Here is a 15,055-nt window from a genome sequence, read left to right on the forward strand (position 1 = left end):
ACAACTTGGTCCAGGCAAGTAATGATACCATCAGGACACAGGTATAGGGTCCCACCTCTATGGACTTCCTGTGCCCAGAGATATTTTGTAGCTTTGAGTAAAGCGCTGTTAAACAAATCTTTCATTGTCTGTAATTACTGAGAGAAAACTCAGTAAGATTGTTAATATGTCTAGCAAGATCGCAGGTCAACAACAACACATCCTGATGCTGCTTTGTGAGTCTTGAGCAGCAGGAAAAGCACAGGCAATCCCTACTGATGTATCACATCCTCTTTATGGTGAATACCAGGTGTTATTATCAGGATGCAGGTAGAGGGTACTACCTCTATGGACTTTAATGCCAAGAGATCTTTTGTACCTTTGAGCATAACATTGTTAAACAAATCTTGAAGACATAAGCCCACACTGTACTGAATTCCTGATTGCGGGTGATGTTGTTGTGGAACACTTTGTTGGGGGTCTGTTGATGTAATGTTATTGTTGTGGTGGCACTTTCTGTTTCTGTCTGACAAGTTGCCACAGAAAAAAATTAGGATAAGGATAATACACTAAACCAATTAACACACCTTCTTCTGTGTCAGTCTGTCCTTGTTGAGCAGATAGACAGCACTGTCCACACCCACCAGGCTGACCTTTGCCCCCAGGTCGCCTCTGACCTGAAAGCGAAAGCTCCTTCCAGGTGTGTAGTCTCGGTGTATGCCATCCACTGGTCCAACTTTCAGCTGTAAGACAGAGTGAATAAAAATTAAAATCACAACAAAGACAGAACAGAATGAATATTAATTCCATGACTGGTCCACAAGGATTCATCATCATGTTGTTTCAGGTCAGTATTGGCCACATTAAAAAAAACTATGCAAACAGTCGAACAAAACATAAAAATGAGAATGATGTTTCACTGATGTGTTTTAATAGTTTCTGGACAGCAAGAGAAGAGTAAGATATATCAGGTGTCAGATACACAGATGACACTTGTTAGAAGGATTAATTCATTGTTGGTTTTCATGAGATCTGTCAACACTGAGCTGAGTGCTCACCCCTCCAACACAGGAATCTGCCACATCCACCCAGATGGAGTCTGACACCACCTCTTCAGGACTGCTCCCGGGAATGCTGTAGTAAGCCACAAAACGGAACGATGGCATCATGTCTGGGGTGACTGTCAGTGGAATGCCGGTGAGCAACTGACCGGTCACATCCAGGCGCTCAGCACTTATGATTTTGCCCTTGTTGATCACCTGAGAGAGTCCAAGAGTTTTGTGATTAATACCTCCTTTTTTTCCTAACTCACACTTTCTTACTTTCTACATTTTTATTTCCATTTGTATTGGAAATGTACTGTACTGGAAATATTATGTGGTGTTTGTGTCTCACCAGGTAGGTGATGTGTTTGATTAAGTCTCTCTGTGTCTGGTCTGCAGTTTTGATGGTCAGTTTCACAGACAGTCCGTCTCCTACAGATACAGCGTTAGTCCCCGCAGAGATGTGCAGATAGTTTCTACGGTCCTGGTTAAAGGTCTCATATGGCTCAACAAAGGTATGTGTTTTGACCTGCTGCTCTGGCCTCAGGCCATCTTGCATGATCTCAGCCTGGGAAACAGAGTAAACCCAAAGATAGATGTCCTGCTGTTCAACAGTCACATGGATAAACAACATAAGGACATATGACGAAAGATGGTTTCAGTGCCCTTGATTATGAAACAGCCATCATATATCTGAGGGGTGATATCCAAATACCAGTGTGAATACTAGTAATACTAACAATAATGGTTTGTGGGCGTTGATCATTGGGCATGTTGACGGTGGCTCTGGCAGTGCCGGAGTTGACGACCAGTGGTGTCTCCAACAAATTCAGCTTGACCAGAACATTGTTGGCCGGGGAACCATCATGGTGACTCACCTGGACCTGGATAGGTTGGGGGAGAATTCCTCTCTGTGACTTTATACACCACAGTTTTTCACTCAGTGATGAAGGTGAAGAGAACAAAAACACAGTCCAACTGAACACAGATGACTTGTTCTTACTGTGAATTCAAAGGGCAGGCCTGGCTTGAAGTACTTTGGTATGTCTTTGAAGGATACGACATATGGAGATTTCACAACTTTAATCCCGGTCAAAATGGCTTCAACTAGGTCACCACCTGTACAGTAAAAATTAAGATTTTAATGCAGTGCATCACTGTTGTACCAGTGATTAAATATGGAGAGTTTCATGTTCATCCAACTTTTAGAATTCCTTGAGCTGTCAGTTATCTAAGGTAGAAAACAAACAGGACTTTTGATTTTAAGCATCTAAAACAACTCCTCTCAGTTTCAAACTCAGAGCAGTTTTGTGATTTTTTTCCCCTAACAGCAGCAACATGTCCCACATGCCCAGTTGTGACACACGGGAGAGTCAAAGCTTTTAATGACCTCAGTTTATCCAGGAGGTTAAAGAGCATGTTGAGACACATCTGACCGATTACAACATTCTGGAGAGTTTGGCTGAGAAAAATTGGATGAGAACACACAATTTGTCCCCATTTTCACCAGCATTGCCATCTGGGGGTTAAGGTAGGTCAAGTGAGTGTTTGTTGTTTGATTTGTTGATCTGTTTACATATGGCTGCAGATGTATACTATATGCTAAACTGAACCATTCCAACCAGTTTTTGTTTCTCCAGTCTGCCTCCCGCAACCTCTCAAGCCACTCTAGTCATGCTTCCCACGTTAAGTCTTATGAGGCTGAGGTACGAGGGACAAAGCAAACTCATCAAACTGTGCAGCAGCACAACACTACACAGTCTATGAAACAGTTGAAACTGAAATTCTGAGATAGTTTCCAGTATGCTCTGTGAACATAAGAATGATAATCGAACTTGTAATTATACTTGTAAAGCACCATGTTGCCAATGTCTCACCTTTTTTGAGCTACATTTGTACCACTTCTTGAAAACAAACTATTTATTTTTGTGATTAATTTAACTGATGGATCAATTGGTTGAGCCTCTGATAAAACTAGAATTATCACCTTGCGATTGTTTCAGTTCACATCCATGTCTGTCCAGACTCATATAGGTGAAGAAGACTTTGAAGGAATTTAATAAAAAAGTGCTTGCAAGTTATAGCCAAAAGTGTGTTTTGTAAGGTTCAGGTGACCTTGAGCACCAAAGTCCTAATCATTTCACCCTTGAGTCCAAGTAGACTTCTGTGTAAAACTTGAAGAAACTTCCTGAAGGCATTCCTGTGACATTGTGTTCAGGAAAATGTGTTACATGAACAACCTGAAAATAAAATGCCTCTGGCTACAGCTGTCACAGGCATAAAAATATTCACTTCAGTCTCTGTGTGCTCTCACTTTAACTGTGCTTATCTGTATTGTTTTTCTTGGGTGCTTACCTGATTTGGTGAGCACAGAGGCCTTGACATACACAGAGTCACCCCAGAAATCTCTAATGTTGGGATAAACTCTCTTGATCTCCTCCATGCTCAGCCTGACGACAGCAACTCCATCAACCAGCTACAGGAAAACAACAACACGGAGAGTCATTTTACAAAACCTTTGACTGAAATAAAGGCTTGGTTGAATATTTTGCCACTGCTGCAACTGATTAAAAGAACAATTAAACAATACTGACAAAACAACCCAAACAAATACTAACACACTTCTCCTGAGTAAACTTCATCCATGGAGGAAGACTGTGAGATGTGGTTGACAGAGAGAAAGCTACTAAGTGGACACTGAGGTAGAATTTTTCTTGTCAAATCACTCCCAAGTTCAAGAATTAGCTTTGAGCACCAACTTTTTTTATGTCAAGGAAACAAATTTCACAGTACCTCCCACATGATTTTACCTGGAGCAGAACACCACAGTAGTGTTCACTTAACACTGCATGGAAAGAAGCTTACAACCAAAGAGAATGCTAAAGAGAACTAAAAAATACAACACTGCTTACAAATCTGGCAGCAAGAATCAGTGAGAACAGCTGGTGAAATTTGGGATGCAGTACTGACTTACATTTGACACATGCACTACGGGCAACCTTCTCATCATTTTGTTGATATTCACTCCAAACACCACATAGGCTGTGCCCTGGACCGGCTCCCTATACAGGTACCTGGAACATAATTACAATGACAAACCATCAGTGGTTTTCATATAAACAAGGTTTAAGCTTAGGATCCATAGGACCTCTATACCTCTTTGGGTATAGCATTAATTGTCATCAGGAATAACAGTTGAAGTTTTATCAGTAGCAGCGTGGATTAAGAGGGTTAGTGAATGAATGTAGCCAAGAGATGTGTAACAGATTGCAGAGTATATGAATGTGTGAGACCGACCTGGCTGAGATCTCTACAACCAGTTCACGGTCTTCCACATCGAGGTAGGACTTCCTGAGAGTCAAGGTAACATTGAAGGCAGGAAGCACTGAAACACAACACATCATGAAAATAAAGCATAACTGTATTACACAGTTAGGGAGCCATTCTAAAATGTGACACTTAGAGTTGAGAAAATGTGAGCAAACAGAGTTTAATGTAACCTACCGTACTTCTTCACCTCAAACTGGGAGGTGAACGTGTTCTGCTTCCAATGGTCAAACTTTGCTGTCATCATCCATGTTCCTTCACTGTCAGACAGTCCGTCATGTTAGAGAGAGCGCACACAACAAAGTCTTTTAGTCAAAATGAATACCACATTTCCCATAAATCCTGGTGCATACCACTGAAATATTTTCACGCTTTTTGCACACGGAGAAAAGTACTATTACTCCTCCTATTTTGGATGGAAATGTTGACTGAATATGCAGCTTCCTCTACATATCATGGTGATATTCTAAACAAAAGGACTGTGGTTGTACTGGATGTATAATAATCAAGGTAGTGATGGAAAAGAGGGTGTGAGTAGCTGCCCTGACTAAATACTTCTTGGCACTGGAGGATGAACTCAAATAGGATGATCTTACTTGACCATTTCAGAGAGAGGAAACGTGTCTGTAACGACACCATCAGCAGCTCTTCTCCTGGATATCTGTTTGACCACCACACCATCTGGATTCTGAAACACACACACACAAATAGGTCATTTGAGCTGAAACCCACAAATCATCTACTCATCATCCTACTACATCTAATGACCTATTGTGTCTACAAAGTCATTGTACTGTGCCTCCAGGAAATAAAAAAAATCTAAGGACAATCTTTTAGACTATCTGTAATAATAATAAATAAAAAGTGAAAAATTATCCTCAAAATTTTTTAAACTCCAAGATTATGTCTTCATATTTTGTCTGACCAACAGTGTAAAACCCTAATACCACTGACTAATCAATTATTTGTTTACCTGGATATCTATTGTGACAGAGCTGTCCAGGGCTTTAAAGGAAGGAGAGGACATAAAGGCTCTGAACCGAACTGAAGGAGGAGAGAGAGAGAGAGTGAGAGGGAAATGAGAAATCAGTCAAACATTGTTCAGGCTTCTATCCATAAGTTCCATCATCACGCTTAATAAAACCATTTATATTAGTACTGTTTCTGTAACCACTACACTAGAAAGGCCAAAGATTCATACCTTTTCACATTAAAATACTACTAAATACTAATACTACTACTAAAATACTACCTGTGGCCGCTCATTATCATACGGCTACTGTGATTGTTGAGTTTTCAGCAGCATCTTCAGTTCTCACCAGTATCTCCAGGCTTATAGATGGGTTTGTCTGTCTGGATGAAGATGTGTCCAGAATGAAAGGACACCATCAGTACCCTCTCCTCAGAGTGGAGGCCTCCAAAGTCCACCTTCAGAAACACAAACTTGTTCCTTGTCTCCTCACGGTTCAAACGATCTGAGGGAAGCTGGGATAAAGTGACAGTGACAGAGATACAGGGTGATGTATTAACAGTTAGTAGTGACATTTTTAAACTATATTTTAACCAAAATATCACATATTTTCTAATCACAATGAATAACAAAAAGCTGAATGAGACTGCATTTTTTCATTTCTTAGTTCTGGTCTAGTCTGGATCAGGCAGATACATGGAACAAAATTTGGATCTTAGTTTGATCCTGTTGCTGAAATTGCATTTTAATGCTAAACTCTCAAAGAATTAGAAGAATTAAAAGCGGTAAATCAAGAAGAATGGGACAAGATTACCCCTCAACAGTGTGAGTGGCTCATGGGGAACATGGCAGCCAGGATTAGAGCTCTACTGTGTGCTAATGGCAGGACTACTACATATTAATTTGATGATGTGATGGTTTATTTATTTTGTTGTTCCGTTTTGAACACATTCTCTGTTATTTGTTGACTTTGATACTGACAGTGTGGACATATTGAAACTGTAAAGAATTTAGTTTTGTTAGTTTTTCTTGTAAACAATATACCAAAAAATCTCATTCGTATTTGTTTGTGTCTGTCTAATGCAGCCACACCTTTTGAAACACAAAAAAGATTTTTCCCCAAATATTTCATGATAATATTTGAGATTGTGTAAAATTTTAAGTGTGTCCGAAAACATTTTTCCACCACTGTGTATATATGAACTCAAGACAAATCATTTTTGCCAAAACACACTTGTATCTCTTTGAACTAGACCATGACACGTTAAAGTGGATTGAGTGGGTGAGTCACCTGTATCGCCTTGAGAGCATGGAAACCATTTTCTGGATTGAGTATGACAGAGTCTTGAAGCAGCGTGGTGGTCTTACGGTAGTCCCTGATGGAGATGGAGACAGTAATGGGACTGGATAGACCATCAGCCTGCAGGTAGATGTTCTCCTGGTTTTCTGTCCTCAGCAGGTCTGGAGCCAGCAGGGTGAACCTGCAGGACAACACAACATGAGGCAGGGGAGGGAAACATTACCTGCAAACATCTCTGTAGTTACTCTGAATTCAACACTGACCATCACATCTACATTTAGTAGCACTACAGCGCATATGTTGCTACTGCTGCAACAATTTCCACCCACAGTTGCTGCTACAAGTTATATTGGCACCACTAATACTAATACTGCTGCTTCTGTTACAAAGTCTGGACTATGGTCTAATTATATCCTAATAATTCTTAAAAAGGATCTGATATGCAACTGAAATTTCTCATCAAGTTTAAAGAAAAGTTGTAATAGGACACAAATTATTATAAGAAATGTTTTAGCAAATATGGAGACAGTGCTCCAACCAATTAATTACGTAATTCATACTAATTGATAACGTAGCCTGGAGAGTCAACTGACCATGCAGATATCAGTTTGATTTGACTGTTGTATTCATAATTGTCAGAAGAGGCATTTGATTGGCAACTGTACCTTGGTGAAGAGCTAATTCTGCTACTACTACTACTTAAGCATTTTATGCTGCAAACACAGTACATATTTAAGTCATGACACAGTTCTGCAAACTAAAGCAGAGATAACGTAAACAACATGGAATTATAAGTCATGGCATTTAGCTTTAGAATGGCAACATATAGAGGATATAACAAGGACAGAAAAAGGTAGTGACAGTGAAAAGTGTACATTTTATATGATGGCACAAAAAGCAGCTACCACTAAACTCAGTCTAAAATTTGAAGAATCATCTGTCAAAATATCGTCAGTCAAACCCTAGTTTAATGTTTTTCATATGTGTTCTACTTTTCTTTAAATATAAATGCAAAAGTCTATAAGCAATATTGCATTGACATAGAGGTGAATTTAAATTCAGTTTCAAACTGTGTTTATACACTATTTATCTGTCAGTTACTGCAAATCTGGGGAACAGATTCAGAAATTATAATCTAAGTTTACATTTATGAAATCTCTGCACACACACAAACACACACACCTGTCAAGCTTTTGGGTTTTGTAAAGAGCGTCATTAGCAAAAAAGACTTAAAAGATAGTTACTGTCCTGATGGTCAGCAGAAACTGGAGAAGTAGAAAAAGACAGATTACCTTCTTAAACTGTCAGACTCTCCAATGTAGTTGCAGAGAAGCAGGAGAAATAAAATGTTGTGCAGCGTCCACTGACCCATGTTGACGGACTGGGAGACTCAGTGGACTGTGGCCTCCAGAGAGACAGTCAACTACTATAGCAGACCCCAAACCCCTCCTCCCTCCACTGGCAGGAGGGCAGGAGGCATTATGCAGGCGGGATACTGCATTACTGACCATTTCAAACATTGCATAAAATCCTGTGCGATCAAACCTTCAATGGATATTTGTGTTTAAAAGATATGGTTTGGGATTTCAGCGAGTCAGTCCAAAATGGTAGCCTTGTTCTTCAGTTCTGGGTCTGAATGCAAACCTGCCATTCACTGCTGGATGGACTGAAAAATTCCTGCAGACAGACTCCATTCGTGCATCCATTTTCTTCTGCTTATCTGGGAACAGGTCATGGTGGAAGACGGAGCAGCTCAGCTCTGTCCAGCACAATGTCTGCATTACTCTTGATGCCGCATCAATCTGCGACCGTCAATCTCCCGCTTCGTCCTACCCTCGCTTGTGAACAGGATACTTAAACTCCCCCACTTGGGGCAGCAACTCTCCCCCTACCCAGAGAGATCCACTGGCCTCTCATTCCGCCTGCAAGTTGCTGAGGGGAGGGCTTTGGCTGTTGTGTGTACTTATACACCAAACAGCAGCTCAGAGTACCCAGCCTTCTTGGTTCCACCTGGAGACTCTATAGCTCTGCTGGGAGACTTCAGCGCTCTCGTGACGAATGGTGGAGAAACCTGGAGCCTGAGCGGTGCTTTGTTATTGGACTTCTGTCATGGACTGGCCATAAAGTTTACCTGGCACCACAACACCTTAGGCCAAAGATCGAGGATCATCTTTGTGGTCCTATCATCAGATCTGTGGCTGTATATCCTGGACACTCGATATACTCGGCGAAGAGAGGGGCAGAGCTGTAGACTGATCGCCACCTGGTGGCGAGCTGGATTTTAAAAAGTTACACACTTTTTTAAAGGGTATACCTAAGAGTTAAACTCAATGTAAGAATTCAGTTTATTATCTTTAATCAACAAAGGTTAGCTCTAAACAATCTGTACATTATTTACTACTGCATTCTTTCAGTTGTTTACAAAATGTATTACGTTTTACGTCAGAGGCCTATTTCATTTAGTAGTACAGACTCAAGGAAGAAAAAATGTTTGATGTATGACTTGTATTGTTTTAACACCCAACAGACAGAAAACCCTCAACAACTGAATGGTTTGTAGGTGAAATTAGAGTCTCTCCGGGTCTCTCCATCTTTAGTATGTTGTAACATTTCAAGCTAACAAGAAAGTAAATGTATGAATAGCTGTTACTGCATGCAGGACATGCTGTAAAACTGAACTGTAAATTCACTGACCTGTAAACTTTAAAAACATCTGTCAAAATGTACATTTGTAAAAATGAGTAGTAGTACAGTATACTGTATTTATCACAACCTTCTCTCAACACATTTCATTTTAGCACATTAGACTGTATTTTATGACTGTGTGGTGTTTAGCTCTACCCCATTCTTATATATCACTACAGTGGAGAAGAACCTTGTGGGTAGGTTGTTGCTCAGACACCTGTACAGCCGCTGAGAGACAGGTGAGATGCAGCTTCATCAAGGCTCCTGCATTTAGCTTGCAGGCTTGGATTGCTGGAGCACTCTGCAGATGAAGGCCAGCGCTCCACCCAGGTGTCCTTTCCTAACATGTAGACGAATCTGACACAGACAGAAAACACTGCTGAAACACCTCTGAGCATAATGCAGTTCAGTCAACAGCACAGCAAACTACATCCTCAATGATGTATATAGTTGAATTAATACCTCTCAGACAGTATCAATCAAAAGTGAACATTATTATCTTCATAAGGGTCAAATTTATGGCTGAGCTTTCACTGGCGTACCTAATAAAGTGACCACTGTTCTTGTTTTCCTTGCTCTTGTTACCTGTTTGTCTCACTGTCGATGTTCCACTGATCCTCTTTGGGGCCGATGATCAGGTACTGGGAGCCCTGCTCCAGGTTGAGCCTCTCTCTACATCCTCCATGAGACATGAAAAACCTCTTCTGGCCAACTTCAACTCCAGCCTCCTCACCTGGATGGTGGAAAAGACATTTGAAATCATTGTGAATTATGTTGCATAAACACCTTATGAGCAGCAAGTGTGAACTGGGGTCAATCTAAGTAATTGTAAAAGCAAAAATAGAATTATATACTGTATCTGAATAAATATCAGCCAACTTTGGGTTCAAACTAAATTACTGGGATCATTTCAGTCCAACAATATCTAGAAATCATGGTTGGAATGTATATGTTGTGGTTTGATATGAACATGCAAGCTACTGGTGAAATAATGTAGTGGTAAGAGTGATTTGGTTTAAAGAACGATGGAAGTGAAAGCAGCTACTAAAAAAAGGGGTTTGAAAATATTAACAATTCAGTGTGTGTGTGTGTTTCTGTGTGTATCCAAGAGAGACATCTACAGCACTGACTCACCCAGCTTGATAACTCGTGTGATCTCCATCTCATATTTGTCGTAGTAACTCTGGCTGACACTCAGCACCTTCACCTTGAAAACTGAAGCACAGGAACAAAAAGAAGTACAAACAGGGTTTTAACCACTCTAGCATTTGACCTACAGTTATCCAATAAAGAGAACTGGAGACTTTGACCTTTTAACTTAAAAACTGTTCTGCTGTGTGTGAGTGTGAGTGTGTGTCAGTGTATTGTACCATGGTGTAAGCTCTTGCAGGCAAACTTCTCTCTCTCTTTGTTGGGGAAATTTTCACTGTCAGTTTTGGACACGCAGCAGTCACCTGGAGTTTGTGAGCAAATAAACAGTAAACAAACTGAAAACAACACACACACACACACACACACACACACACACACACACATCCACTACTGTGCTGCTGCAGACACATGCACACCCTCACCCTGTGTGCAGCGGCAGACGTTGTGTCTGCAGATCCGAGAGAGCTCCTCTTTGTCCTGGCTGGGAGTGTAAGTACGACTGCAGCGGTGATCTGACAGAACGAGATGAAGCAGTGATATACACCACAAGACTCCACAGTATTTAAAGTTGCAATATGCTGAGTTTAATGATTACTAATTACTAATGTGAGCTGTGATGGTCAGCGTCTGTTGTCCTACCTGGGTTGTAATACTCATAGACAGTAACTGAGGATGGCTGGAGGAGGCCGACTTTAAAGCTCTGCTTAAGCCTGAAGATCAGGATCACTGGCTGTGTGTGTGACACCTGAGGAGATGAGAAGACAGGAACATCAGAGAAGATGAGCAGAGACATTACAGCCAATGAGAGCTGATTTAATGAGCTATCAGTGTCACAGTGTTTTGTAAGACCTTGACCTGCTCAGTTTTTCACGGAAGAACAAGTTGAAATTTGTGCAAATCGAGGACACGAGACAACATGTGGCTGTGAACAAATAAATTCAGCTGTGGTCTAAAGTGCAGTTACCTTGAACAGGTGGATGATCAGAGAGCCTCTGTCACTCAGGTTATCAACGATCTGGTAGTTATCAATGTAACGGTCCACCGAGTTCAACAACTGGACACACACATGTAGAAAATTAGTCAGTGACCCTGGCTGAAACATGACTCATCTCATCCATCATCATCATCATGTAGCTGCCCTCCTTTAAACCTCTCTGCTGTGAAAATGGGAAATTATTCTTTGTGTTCGTTACATCAGTTCAGGTGTTTTTCAAAAACAAAACCAACATCTCTTTAAGTTTATCTCTTTAAGTTTCTAGATTTTTTAGCAGAGGTTGAGGCTAATTACCATCTCCAGGTCTGAGGTGTCTGGGGTGAAGCCAGTGGGTAGACTGATATCCAGGACCACCATCCTGACATCTCGGGATCCTAAAGCTCTGTGGAGGAGAAAGAGAACAGCAGTGACGTCAACAAGCAACAGGTTTGCTGTTCAACACTGATTAAACTTTATTATGAGGCAGCATGTGTAATCCAACATGAACAGTGGAGGCACTGGTTGAACATAGATGTAGGAGAATAATAACAACTCACTTCACTTGGATGTTGATCTGGTAGGACTTTCCTTCATCTGCTGGAGGCTGTTCTGTTATGGGACAGAAACAAAGGTGTTTAATGTGCAGAGGTTGGGTTTCTTATCTTGTGGACTTGAATTGTATAATAGTATATTTTATTCACTTATGTTACTGTATTTTATCTTATCTTATTTTATTTTATCAAACATTGACAACAACAATAATAATAATAATTTAAAGTCTGTGTAATGTCTAACTGATGTGTGAATACAGCAGATTACTGTCTGGAGAATTCACAGTGAGCCTGTTGATGGTGTTTCTATCCTCACTCCTGCTGGTCTACTGCACGTTCTACCTGCAGCTACCGCCCCTCACCTAAACCAAACCGAGTATTTCCTCACACTGATGTTCTCTGACTGTGCTGCATGTGTGAAAGGTCAACTCCAGAGAATGTCCAGATCCCATTCTCCAGACATTGTCCAACAGAATTGTCATGTTTTATGATGCTGACTTCAATAAAATGTTCCTCTTTGACATTGTTGTCTACTATGTTATGTTTATGTTGTTTATTTTCCAATACATCAATGAAATGGAACAATCCAGGAATTCTTCATCTTTGTTAGAATGAATTTGATCCACTTGTGGAACTTTATGTGATTTCAGCTAAAAGAATGGAAACAACACAGAAGAGCAAGACATCATGCAGATATGAAACCATGTGAGAACTTGAGTTACCGCTGGATTCTTCAATAGTGACGTTGAGCTTGAAGTGCTCACAGGGCTTTTTCTCATCCACCTCATGCACTTGGTTGTAATAGGTCACAACCTTGGGTCAAAGTTAAAGTAAAAAGAGATGATAAATACAAACATTCTTTAAAAATGCATTTATAACCCTGTGGGGTCCACCATCAATCACTGACTAAATTCATCATTAGTCAATTTACATCAAAATCTGATCTGACTTCATGATATCAGACATGCACTCATACCTCCACTATTCCCTGTCCATTCCCTCGAGCCTCCACCTCCACATCAGGATTCGCAGGCAACTACACAACAAAAGAAACTGTGAGTGACATCCCTCTGAACTTCTCAATACACTCACACTGTCTGAGACTTCTGCCTGATTTTACAGCTTTGCCACAGGTTTCTTCTCTCTGTCTCACCCTGGAGGAGCGAGCAGCATACGCAGTACTGGGGGTGAAGTGGTAGCTGATTTCCTTGCGCCCTGCCAGGCTGATGTCCACATCCAGACTGAAGTCATCAGGAAGGGGTTTGTTGATCAAGTACCCTGACAGTGCCTGGAGCACCACCATGGTGGACTAGGAGAGGGCAGAGGAGAAAAACCAAGACTGTACTACATTTCATTCAATACATAAAAAATAAAAGGGTTCACCTTAAGTGAGAGATCTACTGATCTACTTCTACTGATTAATGGCATTAAAACGTGTGAATGCAAAACTTTATCTACTTTAGATGCAGCTGTAAGCTCATGCCCTTCACTCCCTCATCAACAGAACTGTTGTCCATAAGAAGAAGGTGTGTTAAGGCTTCATCCGAACTGTCTGAATTACCTCCTTACTGTGCAGTCAACATTAGGCATTAGCAACTTATCAGATATGAAGCAGGTGAATAAACTAGAAAACACAGCTCAGCTGTGCAGAGAGCTCTGTGCTGGTACCTGAGTGGAGCCGTAGCCGCCACCTTGTCTCCGCTGGCTGTTGAGCCATTTGAAGGGTGCTTCAGCTTCCTCCATGCGACCCATCGTCACTAGAGCCAGCAGGGCGTAGCCGGTCGCCTCCAAGGTGAATAATGTGTTATGACTGTCAGGCCAGTGGCTTCCATCTGGAGGAAAGAGAAAGAAACAGAAAGAACTCCTCTGTAAGTAACTGAGAGGAACCTTTGCAGGTGAGCTACATATGAAACAGGGAGTACACGATACCTTGAGCTGCCACTCCAAGTAATGACTGTGTCACCTCATTAGGCTGAGCCTTCCCTAACAGAGCCAGTGCATAGGAGGTGATGGCCACAGTGTACGGTCTCCTCCCTGATGTCGCCAGCGCGCTCTTCAGGTAGTTAGCTGTCTTATCAATGACTAACTATAAGGACAGACAATGTCAAAGGTAGTTTTAACACAACTACTAATTTTAATACCAGTCATAATAGCAATAGGTAAAATTCCACAGTGATACAAAGTAAAAATTTAATGTGACAATCCACTCTGCATCAATTGTGTTTTTGTTGCTCTTTGTATTAATTACCTCCATATTCACATCTGGATGAGTGCAGTGGATCCCTGCATGTTTAGCCTCACCGAGCGCTATGAGAACAAAAGCCGTCAGGGTTATTTCAGGGTCGTCACCTCTGAGACCGCCCTGGAGACACACGCAGGAAAAAAAAAGGTTTTATTAAATCTTGGGAGGAAAAAATCCACCTTTGGATAAAGAGCACTATGTCCACATTATTCCAGTTCCAATTATTTCCAATTTCTGCATATCAGTTGACTTTTTCCTCCCAAAACTGAGTCAAACATGGGCTCTGTGACTGCACTACACACTGATCTACTGAGGCAGAATGACGACTATGTTTCTGTTTCTTCTTCCTTCCTATATGATGTACTGTTGATACAAAATGGTAGTCACAGTATAGAAAGACAGTTTGAGTGCTTATTTAAGACAGGAGGATGTTTATATAATTGTGATATTCACTAATTTAAGTGAAGTGAAAAGGGAACAAGAGCATAGAGCCAAGAGGTTTCAAGGGTGACAAGTGTGTGTGAGTGTGTGTGTCTCACAGTTAAGGTAGTGTCGTAAACCGGGGTATCCTCTATGAACTTTCCCGGAGGAAACTGGTGTGTGTTTTTCACCAGGTAGCGCAGAGGGTCACACACTTGCTGCTCATCAATGCTGATGATGGAGTAAACCATGGAGAACACCTTCACTGTGTAAGCTGTGATCCTGATTAAGAAAAACATGGACATCTTTGCATTCTGGCAACAGATATTGCCTTTTGAATTTCTTTTGAAAATGTGGCACAATAAAAATGTTTGAGCTTTTTATGAGCTTTTGTCAGTTTCATCAGGTATCAA

The 15,055-nt window shown here is 41.0% G+C and overlaps 2 protein-coding genes across 11 annotated transcripts in view; both read right to left on the reverse strand.

Moving 5' to 3' along the window:
* Positions 1-15,055, reverse strand: part of LOC108880792 (complement C3) — a 45,254-nt gene that overhangs the window by 15,680 nt on the left and 14,519 nt on the right. Inside the window, exons 1-14 of one of the 2 annotated variants that reach the window (XM_018672498.2) lie at positions 7,912-8,059; positions 6,611-6,800; positions 5,669-5,834; positions 5,323-5,393; positions 4,946-5,037; positions 4,527-4,609; positions 4,320-4,407; positions 3,997-4,096; positions 3,378-3,498; positions 2,026-2,141; positions 1,763-1,906; positions 1,375-1,590; positions 1,038-1,238; positions 567-722 (exon numbers count right to left, since the gene is read on the reverse strand). In XM_018672498.2, coding sequence (XP_018528014.1) covers positions 567-722; positions 1,038-1,238; positions 1,375-1,590; positions 1,763-1,906; positions 2,026-2,141; positions 3,378-3,498; positions 3,997-4,096; positions 4,320-4,407; positions 4,527-4,609; positions 4,946-5,037; positions 5,323-5,393; positions 5,669-5,834; positions 6,611-6,800; positions 7,912-7,991 — 1,824 coding nt within the window. In that variant the 5' untranslated portion in view covers positions 7,992-8,059. Of the gene's footprint in view, positions 1-566; positions 723-1,037; positions 1,239-1,374; positions 1,591-1,762; positions 1,907-2,025; positions 2,142-3,377; positions 3,499-3,996; positions 4,097-4,319; positions 4,408-4,526; positions 4,610-4,945; positions 5,038-5,322; positions 5,394-5,668; positions 5,835-6,610; positions 6,801-7,911; positions 8,060-15,055 lie in introns of those variants that run through there. The other variant, XM_051070395.1, reaches the window with a different exon arrangement.
* Positions 8,947-15,055, reverse strand: part of LOC108880791 (complement C3) — a 43,568-nt gene continuing 37,459 nt past the window's right edge. The window contains exons 29-44 of one of the 9 annotated variants that reach the window (XM_051070386.1): positions 14,762-14,924; positions 14,229-14,342; positions 13,910-14,066; positions 13,649-13,812; positions 13,134-13,289; positions 12,957-13,016; positions 12,703-12,793; positions 11,987-12,038; positions 11,745-11,832; positions 11,421-11,510; positions 11,096-11,201; positions 10,879-10,968; positions 10,675-10,758; positions 10,439-10,519; positions 9,890-10,037; positions 8,947-9,661 (exon numbers count right to left, since the gene is read on the reverse strand). In XM_051070386.1, coding sequence (XP_050926343.1) covers positions 9,514-9,661; positions 9,890-10,037; positions 10,439-10,519; positions 10,675-10,758; positions 10,879-10,968; positions 11,096-11,201; positions 11,421-11,510; positions 11,745-11,832; positions 11,987-12,038; positions 12,703-12,793; positions 12,957-13,016; positions 13,134-13,289; positions 13,649-13,812; positions 13,910-14,066; positions 14,229-14,342; positions 14,762-14,924 — 1,792 coding nt within the window. In that variant the 3' untranslated portion in view covers positions 8,947-9,513. The remainder of the gene's footprint in view (positions 9,662-9,889; positions 10,038-10,438; positions 10,520-10,674; positions 10,759-10,878; positions 10,969-11,095; positions 11,202-11,420; positions 11,511-11,744; positions 11,833-11,986; positions 12,039-12,702; positions 12,794-12,956; positions 13,017-13,133; positions 13,290-13,648; positions 13,813-13,909; positions 14,067-14,228; positions 14,343-14,761; positions 14,925-15,055) is intronic. The other 8 variants (XM_051070387.1, XM_051070388.1, XM_051070389.1 and 5 more) reach the window with 8 other exon arrangements.

Source organism: Lates calcarifer, linkage group LG5, assembly GCF_001640805.2.
Source record: "Lates calcarifer isolate ASB-BC8 linkage group LG5, TLL_Latcal_v3, whole genome shotgun sequence".
Classification (NCBI taxonomy): domain Eukaryota; kingdom Metazoa; phylum Chordata; class Actinopteri; family Centropomidae; genus Lates; species Lates calcarifer.